An 18311-nucleotide genomic window follows, 5' to 3' on the forward strand; every position below is an offset into this window, starting at 1 on the left:
GATGATAATAACACACTAATGAAGTCTAGTGTTCCTAATATTTAATCTATGCCGCATGTTACAGATGGAAGTTTTGTATAGTTACACTACAGCGATAAAGGATTCCTGCTGAAGCTGTTATATTAATGTCTATTATATACAAATTGTATAGTACATAATTTAAATTATGAAGACAAATTTACTGTTCCAAAGGCCACATTACCAAATTGTTGTAAAAATAATTTTTTTTTCTCAGATTATGGGGTTTAATAGATGTTCATGTGCAAAAGTTAAGTAAACTACCAAAGATGGGGATAATAACAGTATTTAGCCTCAGAGAATTACTATGAAGATTAAATAAGATAATGAATGTAAAGCACTTCGCCAGTGTCCAGCATGACAAGCTGCAAATGCAAGTCATCCATGTACTTTAAAATTCTCTAGTGGCCAAATTTAAAAAGGAACTGGATATTAACTTTAATATTTTACTTAACCCAACATATCCAAAATATTATCTGCCCATGTCATTAGAGTAAAAAATTATCGAGATATTTTATATTCTTTTATCATTTACACATGCAGCATGACTCAGTCTGGACTAGCCCCATTTCCAACATTCAGTTCAATAGCCTCACTGGGCTAGTAGCTACCATAGTGGACAGGGCATGGAAAATCTGCCACTGGGAAGTGTTAACTGACACCATCGTCATCATCATCATCATCACCATGATCACAACTGTTTCAGTACCACCTATACCACCAGGAGGAAAACAGTTCGCACGTCACCAACTCCTGCATCCACACACACGACAGGCCAGTGTGAGTGATCCCTACCTGGCTCACGCCGATGGACTGACTGCACTGAGAGGACGACAGGCTGCCTAAAACCTTAAAGTTCTTCAAGAGGAGCAAAAACCCAGCAACTGCAGATTTTCGGGCATCAAGCCGGCTAGATTAGGAACAGACAGAGAAGCAGTCACCAAACAGTATTCATTTCACAGGAATAGGCTTCTGGGTCAAAAGAAAAATCCAGTTAGTTCTGTACAGAGAAGGAATTTGTACAAATAGTGAAGCACACAGCAAAATAAGTTGAATTTATATACTCAAATAAGGCATCAGCTATTGAATTCTGATTTTTTTTCATTATCTACTTAATGTCATGACAATTATCTATAGTGACAAGTCCACGTGGGAAATGAGAATAAGAGTGCTGAGAGGCTGTACAAGGCGTTGAAAACACGCATGTAAGTCCTGAATGGCAAGGAAACTGTCAATTTTGTGTCTGAAAGAGCACTTCCCTTCTTCGTAGAGTTTAGTGGTTGGTGCCGGGTAAACCCTCCATCCAGAAAATTGGTACACTCATCTCACTGAGGCTCATGATTAATTCATGTTATAGAAGCTACAACATACAACCTCGGCCAATCAGACATGCCTCTGGGTAAAGAGTAAGCAAAAACTGTCAATTCTAGAATAAGGATAACAGTATCAGCTACTTGCTAGCTGTTTCTCTGGCTATCCACGAGTGCATCATCATATAGCCAATGAGATATTAATTGGCATCTTATGCTTAATGTAACAAACGCTTTCCACCTATTACTTGTCTCATAATATTTTTTAGATATTATAATCTCTAGCTTATATACTAAGAAATAAAGGAAAAGGTCAGGAGGCATTGGCTAAGCTAAAAAACAAAATACCGAGACCCCTCAACAATTTATTTGGTCTGTAGTCGCTAGACCACAATTCTGATGTTCACTAAAATGAATTTCTTGAATATTTTCCTCTTAATTAAGGAGTTTTCCTCTTCACAACTGTTGCCAGTTGGCACTAGAACCTTATCTGGAAGGTTATTCACGGGGTTTACAGCAGAATACTGAGATCACAGCTCAAATTCTAGCTCCGCCAGCAACCACTATTAGACTTTTGTAAAGTCATTCACCTTCTCTAAGCCTAAATTTCCTGATCTGTAAAATAAGAATTGTAATAATTCTCACTTCATAGGGTTGTTCTGAAGACTAAATGGGATAGAGTGCTTAGCACAATGCCTTGTCCAATGAGAGTGTTCTGTTGGGTTCCGAATCTGCAAGCCCACTATGCACAGGTTGTATGAGGAGATGGCAGAGAGGACTTTAACTCACATTAGAAGGCACTACTTCCGAGTCTAATGGGAGGCTACGTACCTGGCAAACATAGCTTTCCGAAGGACAAGTATCAGGGAGTCTCTCATTGACATGCTCACTTTGAGAAGGGGCTGAAAGAGGAAGAATTGAAGGGTAAAACAGAACAAGTTTTTACTCATCAGCTTTAGCTCATTTCTACCCTACACTGTTACTGTTTGGCTTATCCGAGGTACTTTAGTTCTGTTTTCTATATGTTTCAACGTTTGTTACACTTAGTAGTAAGGACAATAGTGTACCTGAAACATAAAATTGGAACTAGCTGTGAATGCCTTTAAATCTACCATCCTCAATTAATAATTTCCTAAGAGGCTTTCGATTACTTCACTAACATGAAAATCAGTCAAGGCAAGAGACTGGTGCTATGAAGAGGGGGTGAACTTGGAGGAGGGTCCAGAGCTCAGTGCTCCTGCTCTTTTGATACAAAGTTTTATGTTTTAGAATCAAGGAAAATAGGATTTCTTTGACATATGTATTTATGAGAAACACATCAGACTTCCATTACAGTTCCACCTCAGTTTTGACGAGCTCCTTAGGAGACTCACCTGCACTGCCTTCAGCAGCCCTTGTACAGTTGGAAGGGGCAGAAAGGATAAATAGTCAAACGTCTCTGTGACTTTAGAAGAACAACTTTGAAGAACTAAGGGTGAACACATGATGATATTTGAAAGCAAGTCTGAAAAACAGAATCTATAATGAGTTGCCTCAAGTAACTAAAAATATTTCAAATAAAAAGAAAATTAAAATGGGAAAGAAATAGTAAAAAGTTTGTTTCACTTCTCAAGTCAAATATACTGCCATATAATTTTTTTTTCCTATGGTCAATATAAGCAGGATACTTTAACTTTCTTCTGCAATAGCGTAAGACTACAAAAATTAACCTGTCTAAAAGAAAAGAAAAAAAACCAAACAATATACTGCCAAGACAAGTAGCACCTAATGTCTTCATCTTTAAGCTAAATCTATAAAAATTTATGAACTTTTTTTTGCTGTTGTATATTCCTTCTAAGACCATATTATGCTTAGACATATGCTTAGACATAATATGGTCTTAGAAGGAATATACAACAGCAAAAACATGGTCTCCCTCCTTTCAAGAATTTTAATTTAGCTGGAAGTAATATATTTTAAAAGAATGAAAGAGATAAATAACAATATCAAATATCTAATAATTCCAAACATAGTTTATTGCCTAGCAAATGGTAATGAGAGAGCTCAAAAGTTCAAAGGAAGAGATCATTATGAGTTGGTGTGTTTTACGAAAGCAAAGAGGAGAAGGCAGAAGGTACTGAAAGATGGGTAACATTCAGATGCACAAAGAGCCCCAAAGGCCTACTATATGTAAAGGGGAAAGTAGAGTACAAGAACGGTAAGTGTAAGACTTACTCAGAAGACAGTGGGAAAACTGTGGAGTTGAGGTGAAGGACTCAAAATAAATAAATAATTGGAGTTATTGTTGGGTCAAACTGTCAAGGACCTTAAGCATTAGGATAAAGAGCTGACAATTTATTACAGAAGGAACTGGTGATTTTCAAGCAATGGAGTGGTGCTTTAGGATACTTATCTGGTGGCAATAATGCAGGCTGAATTGCTGCAGAGAGAAGAGGAAGCAGGGAAAGCAGTTAGGAAGCGAAGGCAGTAGTCTAAACGCAAGGTTATAAGACTGGGAAGTAGGCAATGGGTGTGTGGCAGGGGAGGGCATAAAAAAGAAGGAAAAAGTAACTATGAGAGAAAGAATGAGAAGTTAGGTACCAAGTGTGTCCGAAGATAAAAAGGAATTCTAGCCTCTGGGACTTGGAGAGCCTGGCTTCAGACAGTAGAAATAGTTGCGATAAAAAGGGGAATTTGTTTGAAGGTAAATGTACTGCATTTGCCATAAAAGGAAAAAAAAAAGTACTAAATGGAAATATCCAGCAGGAATAAAAACATTGAACTGAGAGGACAGTCTTAACATAAAGATTGGGAGCCATGCCCACAAAAACCCACACAAATAACTGAAATTATAAAAATAGGTAGGCTATGGCCATGCCACCCTGAACGTGCCCAATCTTGTCTGATCTCAGAAGCTAAGCAGAGTCGGGCCTGGTTAGTACTTGGATGGGAGACCACCTAGGAAGACCAGGTGCTGTAGGTGTTTAAAATATATATATATATATATGTATATATATATATATATACACACATTTGTATATAATATATATAAAAATATATATGTATATAAAATATATTTATGTGTGTATGTGTGTGTGTGTGTGTATGACATGTACAAGCATGAGAATGTATAAAAAGAGGAACAGACTTCTGCTTCCCACGAAGATGGAGTAACAGTGAACAGATTTATCCTCCAACTTTAAGCAACAACAACAAAAAAGGCCAAATTATATTAAACAAGAATTTTCAGACACTAGACAATAAGCAGTATAGGACAATGATCCCCAAGAAAGAGAAATAAATGAGGTGAGTCTATAACTGCCCCATCTTACTGGCTAGAGAGTTTCTAGGCAGCAGCAGAGAGGGGAAACTCAGAATCTGGTCTTCCTGAGTCAAAGGAACAGAGCTGAGAATCAGAAATGCCAAAGCAGCTAGAATTCACAGGGTAGAGAACTGGAAAGGAAAGAGCTGCAGGCAAAGAGAGCCCTGGAGATGTGCAGGGTTAAGACAATGGAGGTCACTGAGTGGTAGCAGAAAGACAGCACTCATTTGAGAAGTACTCAGCAAAATAGAGAAAGAAAGTTGATGGAAGAGAGAAGTTTCACTCATGAGTTATATGCTTCCTTTCTTGTCAACCACAGACAACATAAATAGACTTTTGTTTTACTGACATGATAACCAAAGACACTGCATTTAACTACTGTATCATTAAAATTTTTTCCCATGACCAGAACATTATGACACTTAAAAGAAAATATTCCTGAGAACCTGAACCACCCTTTCAAAGTTCAATACCTAAGTAATGGCTGATGGGGGAGGATGCTCTGGTAACAACTCTGTTGAAGACTTGCTCCAGAATTTCTTGTCTGATCATTTCATGGATCTAAAAAGAACAGAAGAACCAGTAAAATATTCTTTGGTGACTTTCAGCTTACAATTGCATCGAGGTGTATTAGGTAGAATGAAGAACAGTTTAGATATGGTAAAAATTGACTGTTAATTTCAAACACGAATATAATGTGAATCACTGGTTAAGACATGTTCACTTAACCCTACCCTCATTCTGTGCTCAGACAATCATTAGCAGGGCAAACCACCATGTTTATTAGCCTAAAAGAGAGAGCACATGAAAGCACTCCTATATAAGGTCCAGCATCAAACAGGAATACTTCTACTTAGATATCCATTACATGCCAATATCTACATTTCTGATGTATTTATAGTATTTATTTTAAAACTTAAAAGCCTATGAAAATTTCTGAAATTGAAAATCATCTTCATGAACCCCTTCCTCAGTTTTCAGAAGCACAGTGGCTGCTGCCAAAAAAGATGTTTTGAATTTTCATTTAAATTTTAGTTAAAATCCTTATCTGAACTTGATTACTTTGAGTTACAAACTAATTTCTTTCAGACTTCAGACTAATAATTAATTAGCAGTAAATTATATGCTCTACAGATGCCTTGACAAAGCAATCATCTGTGTGAAATCCAAGAGAACCTCCCTAGTTTTAAAAATGATTAAAAACAAAAACTATGAAAGGCTCTTATTCTAAGAATGTTTTTAATCGGATTACTGTTAAGAAGAGTCATTTATATCATCTAACACACTTACAACTATTAAGGGCTATTATATGGCATTCACTTCATAGTTCTGGATCAGAACACTAGATTTACATTTAAATTAGCCTCCAAATAGCATTGTCAGCCTATACTTTGGCATGTAGCTACATTAAACAATCGAATGTCAAGAAGATGACTGAGAGAAATCCCTAGCAAAGCAATGTTTAGCCTCAGATATGATCTAGCTTTCCTTTTTTACTTGAAATGAATTTCTGAAAGCTGTTTCAGAAATTAACATTGAGATGATGGTCATAATATGGTAATGAATAAAAAAATGTAAATTACCCATTTTGGGTTCTTCAAAAACAATGAACCAATAAGTATGATTGTTCGAGCCTGATATTCTACAGCAATGTAAAAGATTATTTTCTGTGTAAAGAAATAGCATTTAAAAAAATGATTTACTGTTGAAAGGAAAAAAGAAAATCATGGGAAAGCTAACATATTCAAACTTCTATGAAACGGTATGAAATAGAAAACAGAATAAAAAACTCATATAAATAAAGGATGATAAAGTAAGTATTCCATCAAACTGGAACATTAGCAATGTTTCAATTACTATCCCAATTTCTATTCCCAGAACTCAAATTTCCTTGTCCCCCAAACTCCCAGGCAAATATCATACCCTATTTATAATACAATTTAATAAAATTAGGAAATAGATGCTAAACTAGTGTCTCACCTTAAAAGTTTCCAACAGGATATTAGCTCCCAGCGTACATGCATGTTGCTTTGGTGTTTTAGAAAGACCTAAGCTGGTTTCAATAGGTTCATCAAGAATCTTCTTTGGCCCATATGAATCCATTAAAATGAAGCCAAGCTCTACTAGGCCCTGAGTAACATGATCCCAACTATGAACACTGCATGAAAACAAAGCTTTGTTAAAAAGAAAAGCTTAGTAAAATATCTTTATCTTCATAAGGTATGTGTTACACATTTCCCAAACCTGATCTGGTAACTGACACTCTTCACATGAACCTTTTCATGCATCCTTCTGGTATAGAGCATCTTTCTTTGCCTTCTCCAAGACCCACTATACCCCTGAGAAGTGAGCAACAGTGAGGCTTGCCTGCTCTTAGATGAGATCTGAGAGTGGAGGAACTTGGGCCTGAGAGGCAGAGTAGCACTCTGAGAGGATGGTAACATACTGGAGGATTAGGGAGGCCCCTAGAAGATGACCTCTGGGTACATCCTACTACTATCCTCAAATCACAGAGGTAGACAGTGTTAAGTAGATAACGGCGCTCTCAAACTAATGGGGAACATCAAAAATAACAAGGAGACAATCAGTAATCACCAAATAGAAGAAAAAAATACTGCCTTAAAAGAGAAGCACCAAACTCAATATTAAATTAAATATGAAATACTGCCTTAAAAAGAGAAGCAACAAACTCAAATACTGCCTTAAAAGAGAAGCACCAAACTCAATAATTTAATACCTGAAGGAAAAGGTTAATGGAACAAACAGGAGATTTTAAAAGTCTAATGAATATCCTCAGACTATTATAAAAAAAAAAAATGGAAATCTTGGAAATGAAAAACATGACTGATGGAGTGAAAAACTCAATAAATGAACCTAAGAGTAAAATGGACAGAGCTGAAGAACAAATTAATCTGAAGAAAGAGCTAAGGGATTTGTGTAGAACTTCACATAAAAATACAAAAATATGAAAGGCATAAAAGAAAAATTAAGATAGCACACAGAGATCAAGAAATTCCAACAGGGAGAGAACAGAGAGAAAAAGAGGCAGGATTACTCAAAGAAAATAAAAGGAGAAAAACATTACAGAGTTTAGTAAAGGCATGAATTCTTACAGTGAAAGGGCATATTAAGTATCAAGCAGGAGTGAATTAAAAAGGAACTTACATAAACATAAAATATGTTAAATTTCAGAACACCAAGGATGAAAATAAAGAGTTAAAAGTTCCTATGAAGAAAATAACAGATTGTCTACAATAATTCTAAAAAATCAGATAATCACCAGACTTTTCATCAGTAGTCCTAGATGCAAAAAGACAATGAAAAATGATTATAAACCTAGAATTTTATACTCGGTCAACTATTGTTCAGGTGGGATGGCAAAATAAAGACATTTTCAGATATGAAGACTCAGAAATCATATCAAAAAAAGATGACTGGAAAAATTATATACTTATGCCATATTTCTAAGAGAAAAATATGAAGTTCAAAAGATAGAAGTAAACAAAGAAATCAGTAACATTTATTACAAAGTCTAAATAAGTGTTGTTTAATGTAAAGTCCTATATTTACTATAGTAGAACTTTTATGTTAAGACTAGATATTGGATGTTAACTGAACTTACTGTGGAGATCATTTTGCAATATATACAAATATCGAATCATTAACTTATCTACCTGAGGCTAATGTTACATGTCAACTAAACCTCAATCGAAAAATTTATGTCTGTCTGTCCGTCCGTCCATCTATCCATCCATTTATCTATCTATCTTAGTGCTCTGGTTACAAAGTTGAATATGTTTTAAGTCTGCTAAATCCTGTTTTCCCCAAAGGCCCTGTTATTTTTAGAGTGTTATATTGCAGAACAAAACATTTTTCAGGAATATATCATATTACAGCATAAATGCATTAATTAACTCTACTAATTATTCTACTAATTAATTCTAGACACTAACAGGCAAATCTAAATCTAAACACAATAAAATACTACCAAGATCCAATTGGTAAGGTCCAAAGATTCAATCACATAAAATGTAGGATGCATTATTTAGAGGAAAATTGACTAACCAAGGCAATCATGTGTAACAAACCAGCTGGCTATTCTATGAGGTCTGGTAATGCTACCCAAATCCCTCCTACTGAGAGCTGGTCCTAAACTAGTGACAACTGCCCATTCAGCCTAATTATAAATGGAGAGGCTTCCAGGTCCTATGGCTGAGTGGGACTTGTAGAAGAAGGGCTACGTTCCAAGAATTTCCTGGTTAATTAGTGCCCTGTTTCTTTAGCCCAATCAGAAGAGACTGGGTTGGCAGAATACTAGAGATACAACTATAAACCTTAGGAAAAAGAGGAGTAACAAGATACAGAGAGGACAGAGGAGCTTTAAAGCCTATGATGGATAAACCACTCAGAAACAACAGGTTCTAGACTCACATTTGTCTTATGTGCCAACCTCATGTAAATCCAATCTAAATCAGAATTCCCAGTCATGGAATAAGATCTGGCTTAAATTATAAAGCTTTAAAATATACTTAATCCAGACAAAGAAAGTATGTCATGGTTGAGATTGTTCTAACAGCTAGTGTATACCCTGAAATCAAAATAACACCTGGGAAGGTTACGAGTCTTGCTTCAATTTGGTTTAAAATGAATGTCTAAAACTACTAATCAATTATCTAAAACTGCTAATTCAATTCCAACCATCAGGCTCAAATTTCAACAGTAAAAGTAAATAAAACTTTCGATGTCTACTCAACTAAAGTGACAAAGAGTTGCAGTATCATGAAGGAACGAAGGCATGACTTCAATTTTGCATTATTGCTATTAAGGTGGCCAAGAAATGAGGCCTTGGGATTTGAGGAACTTTTGATAAGGAAAAGCTTGCTTGACCAATTTTAAGGGATTAAACCTTGATAGATGAAATCAACAGCTGTAGTCATCAGTTTTCCCAGATGGGTCATAAGTATGGTACCACAAAGGAACTTACCGGGCTATGGTTCACGAACTCACCTATTCTGTACCACTTCCAAGATCATGGCTGAAACACAAGATCTATGAGGGACTAGATTCTGAAGAAATTTTGAGCCTTGGAGAAGCTGAAGATCCTTAAAGTTTTTTATAACTGAAGTCCTTAAAAGGTCAAATACCTAATATAATGAGAGAAATAGGAAAAGGGAGTCAAAAACGGTATCCCATGTTATAGAATCTTAACACCGTAACTGTTCTTACTTGCTATCATACACTCATACCTATGACTATTTCACTAGATGAGTATGATATAAAAATTAACACTTTCAATGGGAACTTTAAAAAGTTAAATACAGGCCTTCCTGAAGAAAGAAAATGAGCTAAAATCAATACTAGTTATTACCCATGACTAGGGAACACATATGAGAAAAAAAGCCAAAGGATTTTACCATTTTATTCTCGCAACTAACCTATTCCTATTAATGTCAACTTGATCAGGGATAATTTCTTGGAAAGGTACAAAATAATAAAATTGCTGGTGAATACCTACCTAAACTTCCCATTCTTGCTACTTGGACTGTATGATATGTTTCCATTCTTTTTCCCACTTCATCACCTGGCTTACCACACAATAGGAAATGGAAGTAATAAACCAAGTGCCAGAAGTCTTCGAGCAGCCCCCCAGAGAGCAGTGTGGGAACTACATGTCCTACAGAGGAATTTGCTGCGGGAGGGATTAGGGTGGAATTGTTTAGGAAAAGATAATTAAAAAAAACAGGCTCTTGTGCTCCTTACCAGCTACAGAAAGGACCAAAAACATCACCAATACCTGTTCCTCAAATCTTTGTATTCTCGTGAGAGAAAGCAGGAGGGCAATGCTGAAGGGACATATATTATTACTGAAATCTCCTTGCTGTCCTGCCTAGAAGAGATAAACAAAAAAGGAGTCATTACTTATATCTTAAAAGTATAACATAGCCTACTTAAAAAAAGGTATTTACATGAACCAGAAATCTATACGCCAGAACTAAATCTAAAAAACTTTTAAAAAACATAGCAGAAAATCTTTAAGACCTTGGATTACACAAAGATTTCTTAAATACAATACAAAAAGCATAATTTATATAAGAAAATTGATAAAATGGATGCCATCAAAATTCAAAACTTTGTGCTTCAAAAGACACTTGAAATGAAAATGAAAAAACAAGACACAGACTAAGAAAATATACTTGCTAATTATGTAAATGATACAGAACTTGTACCTAGGATATACTAAGAATTCTTAAAACTCAATAATACGACATACAATCAAAAAATGGGCAAAAGATTAAAACAGGCATTTCACTAAAGAAGATATTAGAACAGCTAATAAGCACATGAAAAGAGGCTCAATTATCATCAGTCATTAAGGAATTGCCATTAGAACAAGTATTGTAAAAAAAAGACAGACAATGACAAATGTTGGCCAAGATGTGGAAAACAAGAACCCTCATACAGTGCTGGTAAGAATGTAAAATGATATAGCCATGTTAAAGAACAGTTGGTAATTTCTTAAAAATGTAAACACAAATTTATTATACAACCCAGAAATTCCACTCGCAGGGAATCTATCCGAGAAATGAAAACATATGTCTACAAAAAGAACTGCAAGTGAATATTCAGAACAGCATTATTCCTAATAGCCAAAAAGTGGAAACAACTCTAATATCCATTGAGTGAATAAAACAAGTTGATATAACCATACAATGGAATACTATGCAATAATTAAAAAGTAATGAAAAACTGATATATGCTACAACATGAATGAACCTTGAAAACATTATGCTAAACGAAAGCCAGACACGAAAGGCCATATATTATACGAGTACATTCATATGACATACTTAGGAAAGGTAAATATATAGAATAAAAAGATTAGTGATTGCCTGGGTCTGGGAATGTAGATTAACTCTAAACAGGCATGGGGAATTTTATAGGGTGAGAAAAATGTTCTAAAACCGGATTATAGTGATGGTTACACAAGTAGGTAAAATTATGAAAACACTTAATATGGGTGAATTTTTGTGTTTGCTTCGGCAGCACATATACTAAAATTGGAATGATACAGAGAAGATTAGCATGGCCCCTGAACAAGGATGACACGCAAATTCATGAAGTGCTCCATATTTTTGTGACAGAAAGACATCCAACTAGGAGAGGTAAACATACAGTGCAATATATATATGACTTACTGTTGAATAGTACACTTGAATCTTACTGGATTTTGTTAACCAATGTCACCATAATAAAAAATAAATTTTTAAAAAATGAATGTGAATATTCAGAACAGCAAAATTTTATGTTACGTAAATTATACCTCAATCATCTTTAAAAAATAGGCCTTTGAGGCCTAAAAGAAATGATATCCAAGAAATAACAGAGAAGGGAATAAATATAAAATCACAAATGAATAAAACAGAAAACCAACAAAAATAAAACAGTGGAGTAGATAAAAAAATATAAAGTTGGTTCTTTGAAAAGACCAATCATACAGTTACTATAAACCTAAAAAAAAGAAGAGTGAACAGATACAGGTGCTTTAAAGTCTATCTCCCACATTATGGTCTTTAAATATCCTTTCCTACAAAAGGAACCCAGAGCACCTTAAAGAAACAGCTGGAATGGGGATGGGGCAAAGAAAGTACAAGGTCAGCCCTGCACAGCTGAAGCTAGGAAAATGGCTCAAAGGGGTCACATCAGAAGGACATACGAGCAAACCTGAAGGATCTGATTGGCCAAATATGGGTCATTTTGAGTAATTCATAATGACTATATTGAATTAAAAAAGGCTCATGGGATGGGAGACCATCTAGGAAGACTAGGTGCTGTAGGCATAAATAATAAATAATAAAAAAATAAATAAAAAATAAAAAGGGCTCATGGGTGCATAGCGATATTCAAAATAAAAAGGGAGAAGGAAGGTTCTTTTTATAGACAACCAACAGTGTATCTGTACAAAATTTTAATTTTTACCATTTTGTAATTCCCAGTATAATTACTAATTTCAGCCAAGAATTATCAATAGGTGGGAAAACGAAAACCATGTGTGAAAGGTTGCTGAGGAAAAGGACTCTCACATGATCTCACGTTACGATCCCATGGATTATTTTCTAATTGAAAAGGGAAATAAATCTTTGCAAATGAATAACGCTGATAATCACTGCCTTAACCAAAGGACATAGCACCACCAGGAGTAAGACAGACTGCTCCCAGGAGCCTTCCAATGTAATGCACTAGAACAGTAGTCAGCAAGTACAGCCCAGTCTAGTCCACCAACAATTTTTGTACAGCTCCTGCGCTAACATTGATTTTTACAGCGTTAGGAAAAAAATATCAAAGAAAGGATACTATTTCATGATGCATGAAAATTAAGTAAAATTCAAGTTTCTGTACCCATACAGTTTCGCTGGCACACAGCCACACTCATTCATTCATGTGTGCTCTCTGGCTGCCTTCTTGCTACAATGGTAGAGTTGAGGAGCCATGACAGAGACTGTATGGCCTGCAAAGCCTAAAAGAGTATCTGGCTCTTTACATAAAGTTTGTTGATCCCTACAAGAGAAAGTACACAACATCGCTTATGAAGCATTCTTGCCAAAAATGTTTAACTTGAATCTAATCACAAGAAAAATAATCTGACAAATCCAGCAATGTGAGACATAGACAACTGGGCTGGATGCTTCAAAAAAGTCCAAAGATACTAACCCTTATTCTTAGGAGATGCATGCAGAAGTATTTAGGCGTTGAAGTGTTGTGACTTTTAAAGGGTTCGGAAAAAATATAATAATGTGAGAGAAAGTGAGAAGGTAAACATAGCAAAGTATTTAACAATTAGTAAATCAAGATGAAGGGTATACAGATGTTCATCCTGCTATAGTATTTCAACTTTTCTGTGGGTTAAAATTTTCAAAATAAATTGTTGCAGGAAAATAGGTCCTTCATCTGTATACTACTTTTCTTGAAAGAGTTCAAAACATTTCTGATTTTGATCTTATTACTTCACAAATATTTAATGATGAATGACTTAGATTCACAGCACCCCAAAATATACTAGAAATAGGCAACATCCCAATTCATAAATGGAGAAACAGAGGTCAAGGTTGAAGCTCCCATACTAATGGAGTTGAGATCAAATTTTCAGTTTTTTGCTGAACAGCTGTCATATATATATTTTTTTCTTTTTAAACACTAGAACATTTAAGGTATGGCTTTAAAATGGAACTTGCTTATGAATGTGGTGACATCATATATTTTCCACTTTCAAAGTAAAAAAAGAGATCCTCTAGACCCAGGGTCATTCTACAATATTTCTATTTACTTCCTGTCATTAACTGGCATAAAAAAAGGCTTGAGTTTGAACACCCTTGTTTCATAAAAAGATCCTCGATCACCTTAAGAGTTTGGTGCTACCTTTAAGTGTTTCAGAAGTTCTTTGCCTAGTTCACAGTCCAATTTGACGGCAAACACAATGTGCAGAATAACAGTGCCTTCCACATGACGAAGTTCACCTGATGGCACGGTAACAACTTCCAAGAGCCTAAAAGATTCAATAGAAAGGTGTGAGCAAGAGGCAATAGTACAGATGCTCAGAAGAACAAGCAGACCAACTCAGGTAGAACTCATATGATCGCTGGAGGAAAGCAGTAAGCAGATTCTACCGCCTCATTCTCTGCTTCATTTTACAATAAAACGTCCTGAAATAGTCATTATTTCTACTTCCTTACCTCGTCCCAGTTAAATCCAATTCAATTAGGCTCCGTCTCCTCCCTATCCTACCTTACCCCCTAGTGTCATCTATTATTGCAAGGGTTACAAACGACCTTTATGTTGCCAAAACCAATAATCAAGTCCCACATGAATGCCTCGGTAGACTTAACACAGATGATCACTTCTTTCTAGACATACTTTCTTCTCTTAGTTTCTGGGGCACTGTCCCTGGCCTCTTCTCTCTCTCTCTCCTTTTTTTTTTGGCTGGTTCATCCACCTTTTATATGGTGGGATGCCTCTGAGCTCAGTCTTGGGTTTCTTTCTCTTCTCTCCACACTTTCCCTAGGTGACCCCCTCTGGACTCATGGCTTTAGTCCCTGCCAATCTGTATCTCCAGCCCTGACCTCTCCCTATAACTCCAGCCTGCCTGCTCAACACCTCTGGATGAGATGCTAATATACATCTCACACTTAACATGGCCAAAACTGAGCCTATTTTCCCCTAAACTTGCATTTCTGTCAGTCTTCTCTAAATATATGAGACCACCTTCTAATCAATTGCTCAAGCTAAATAACTAAGTTATTCCAGAGTAGAAGCAGTAAGTTGCAACAGGATTAATAGTGTGAATTCTGCTGCCAAACTGCCTGGATTCAAATCCCAGCGCTTCCACATTATGCTATCTAACCTTGGGAAACTCCCTAATTTCTCTGTGGTTTGATTTCTACAACCATAAAATAAAGGCAAAATAACACTGGTGTGAGGTTTAAAGTACTTAGAATAGCACCTGGCACAGATAAGCACTATAAATATTTGCTTTAAAAAAATCTTCATTTTCAGACATGCCATGCTGTCTCTTGCCTTTGTACTCACTTAGAAGCCTCTTTTCCCTGATTTACATATTGTGGCTCTTGTCATTCAGACTTCAATGAAAATAGCACTTTCTCAGAGAGGTTTTCACAGATCATCCAATCTAAAGTAGCTATGCTGTCACTATTGCATCATCCATTTGAATTATCTGTATAGCACTTTCCACTCTAACATTTTTCTTTTTATTTATTTTCTGTTCTCTTCTCACTAAAATTGAAGTTCCATGAGAGCAGGGACTTTGTTTGACTGGTTCGTCACTGCAGACCCAGGGCTAAACAGTTTCTGGCACAGAGTAGACACGAAATAAATAGCTTTTAAACTTGCAACTTACAGAACAATTATTGCTATTTTCCTGGAAAGGTGCAAATAAACGAGTTGAAGAGGTTACACTATTCTAACAACTTTATTACTGAGCATCTAGGAGAGAATTAGGGAAGTTCTGTGCTGAGGTGAAGGCAGGGACTGAATGGTTAGATAACAATGAAGTAACGAAAATATGCAATGAGAAGATTAATTTGTAAAACTGACTTTACTTCTATACATTACTCACTCGTTACCACTCTCTTCTTTGTTGTGCTGCTTGTCTAGCTCATTGAAGAAAGCTATGATTCCTTCCAAAATCTTCTTTCTGTTTCCCTGAAAAAAACAAAAACAAAAACAAAAACAAACAAACATAAAATAGGTGGTAAGGTCTCCCCACAAACAGCAAGACCAGCAAGTTGAACTTTTCAGCTTAAAGGCTTCTCAAGTATGAATTTAAAATAAATTACAACCTAGAGTCACAGTAAGAATTTATAGAACATTTTAATGTTATAATTGGGTCTGAAACACATCTTAGACTTTAAGGGGCCTATAGTTCACCTTTTCTGAGATCTTTATTCCTTTTACTGCCACACTCAAAACATAACGGTAGTTCAAGAGATATGTTTTCCTTGACTAAGGATCATGACCTTTTTACTAGACCAAATCATCATACATGAAATGAAAGCATCTATGCCCCAGTATGTAAACCAAGAATATGAATAAGCTGAATGGCCCTAACTGGTCATTCCACTAGAGTTAAAAAGAAACAACTTTTTATTTATACCTTTGAGGAGAGAACCAGAAGCTGATAGACCAAAGGTGGTACTTCTTGAAGATTCAACTTGGAGAACATCTTCAACACTTTTTCCATCACAAATCCCACCTCTTCTGCAGTCAGAGGGACATCCCTGTGGATCAAAGATACTAAAGGCCAAAGCCAAATTACACCGGGGCCTAATTTGGGAGATATCGGAATTATTACTGCCCCTATGCATTTTCTCAGAGAACCTTAAAGGGGACCAATAACCTTACCTAAGCAAGGTCATCTCAGAAAAAAAAAAATCATAGAATTATACTTTAAGTAAGCTATTAAAGCAAAAAAGAGGGTTGGAAGGGAATCCTGTAACAAAAAACCGAGGTACCAATACTTTTACTAGGGGAGAGCAGTGTTTGAGCTTGCTACATTTCAATTTCTGGCAGGTAAGTTCATACAGCAAGACATAAGGAGAAAAGGGAATCATGATACTTACTTGAACATGGAGGTGAGCTGAATGACATATTGCCGATCCCATCTGGTTAAAGAAAATAACAAAGAATATGTAAGTTTACCTCATTTTAACTTATTTACATATTACTTTATAAAATCAGTAAGGAAGAGAAAAAAAAATAGGCCATTTTAAGTTTGATTAGGTACCATGGGGAAACAAGATCAAAGAAATGGCATTTGAAACAATGAAATAAACGCTTTTAACCTACTAGACTGGCAAAACCAAGGTCTGATGATATTCATTGCTGGTGAGATTTTGGGAAAGAACACTCCACACACTGTTTTAGGGAGTGTGCTCATATAACCTTTCAAGATAAACTGTCATACTTATGAACTTTAAAAGTGCATATAACCATAGACCCACCCAACTTACTATTAGAAATATATCCCATGTACATGCTTATAAGAAATCACATAGGTATACATATGTTCACTGCAACACTTTTTATAATAGCATAAACCAAATATTAATCAGGGAAAAAATAATCTAATAATTGGAGATTAGCCAAATAATAGAATACTATGGAACTATTTAAAAAATGATGCAGTTATATATGCTGTCATGAATAGATGTGTTAAATAAAAAATGAAAGGTATATTACAATGTGTATCGAATAAACTCTTTTGTGTAATTAAAAACAAATGAATAAATAGATAAATGTATATGTGCTGATATAAGCCCAAAATTATTTATGTAAGAGATGTTATATAAGGAACCATAATAACAGCCATCTCTGGTTTAGATAATCTTGGGTATTCCCTTCTGGTTATTTTTAATACACCCTACTGTAATCAAAGTATAACTTACTAGTCTCTTTATTTTTCACTGACCATATATCATCTTCAACGTATGTCTTTATACTTTTCATTTTTAATGAGTATAAATTTCATGCAGTGGCTCTACCTTAACCTACATAGCCTACATCTCTCTATTATTGTATGCTCAATTTGAACACAAATTTGTGTTGAACATGTTTATGTATGAGAATTTTCTTTTACACTGACCTCTTCCCTTAGAGTAATTCCCACATTTTTGGTTTAAAGGTACAAGCTTCACTTATATATTCATTCCACTTCCTCCAAAAAATATAAAAGATATAGCATCAGGGGGTTTCCCAGCTTTAAGAACTGTGGGACTCCAAATAACGTTAGTGAACTAAAATTGCTATATTAAGACTGACAGTCAAATAAATAAATTATATGTATATTCTTAGAACAAAAACTTTAGTAAATAATCTTTCTTATTCACAGACTAAATGGTTTTATTCAAGTGGCACATTATAAACAACAACAACAACAACAAAAAAACCCCAGACTTCGGTGACATGAATTCTTGAAACAAATGGGAACTCTTTTGACACTTATAGTCCTCAGAAAGTTTTACACATTAATGAGAAAGACTCACCTGCCAGAACAGAGAGTGTTAATCAACTGCTTCTTACATTCTTCCCCACTAAGTTCATCTAAAAATGCAAAAACAACACTGAGAAATAAATTTGATTAAGTGAATAGAGAAAAAGCCACTGAAATTAGA

The 18311-nt window shown here is 35.4% G+C and overlaps 1 protein-coding gene, 1 non-coding gene and 1 pseudogene across 4 annotated transcripts in view; 2 read left to right on the plus strand and 1 right to left on the minus strand.

Annotated features, from left to right (window-relative positions):
- The window catches only part of FANCI (Fanconi anemia complementation group I), a 53246-nt gene that overhangs the window by 27011 nt on the left and 7924 nt on the right, over positions 1-18311 (minus strand). For all 3 annotated transcript variants that reach the window (XM_023522962.1, XM_011379661.2, XM_011379662.2), the window contains exons 6-17: positions 18183-18240; positions 16761-16802; positions 16295-16418; positions 15758-15843; positions 14044-14170; positions 10424-10516; positions 9637-9773; positions 6610-6787; positions 5103-5190; positions 2702-2832; positions 2160-2230; positions 814-928 (exon numbers count right to left, since the gene is read on the minus strand). In XM_023522962.1, coding sequence (XP_023378730.1) covers positions 814-928; positions 2160-2230; positions 2702-2832; positions 5103-5190; positions 6610-6787; positions 9637-9773; positions 10424-10516; positions 14044-14170; positions 15758-15843; positions 16295-16418; positions 16761-16802; positions 18183-18240 — 1250 coding nt within the window. The remainder of the gene's footprint in view (positions 1-813; positions 929-2159; positions 2231-2701; positions 2833-5102; positions 5191-6609; positions 6788-9636; positions 9774-10423; positions 10517-14043; positions 14171-15757; positions 15844-16294; positions 16419-16760; positions 16803-18182; positions 18241-18311) is intronic.
- Positions 4172-4290, plus strand: LOC111731382 (annotated as a pseudogene).
- LOC111731384 lies at positions 11658-11764 on the plus strand. The gene has a single exon (XR_002777105.1). It is a non-coding gene; the product is annotated as a U6 spliceosomal RNA (small nuclear RNA).

The sequence above is a fragment of the Pteropus vampyrus genome, unplaced genomic scaffold (assembly GCF_000151845.1).
Source record: "Pteropus vampyrus isolate Shadow unplaced genomic scaffold, Pvam_2.0 Scaffold368, whole genome shotgun sequence".
NCBI classification, from domain to species: Eukaryota; Metazoa; Chordata; class Mammalia; order Chiroptera; family Pteropodidae; genus Pteropus; species Pteropus vampyrus.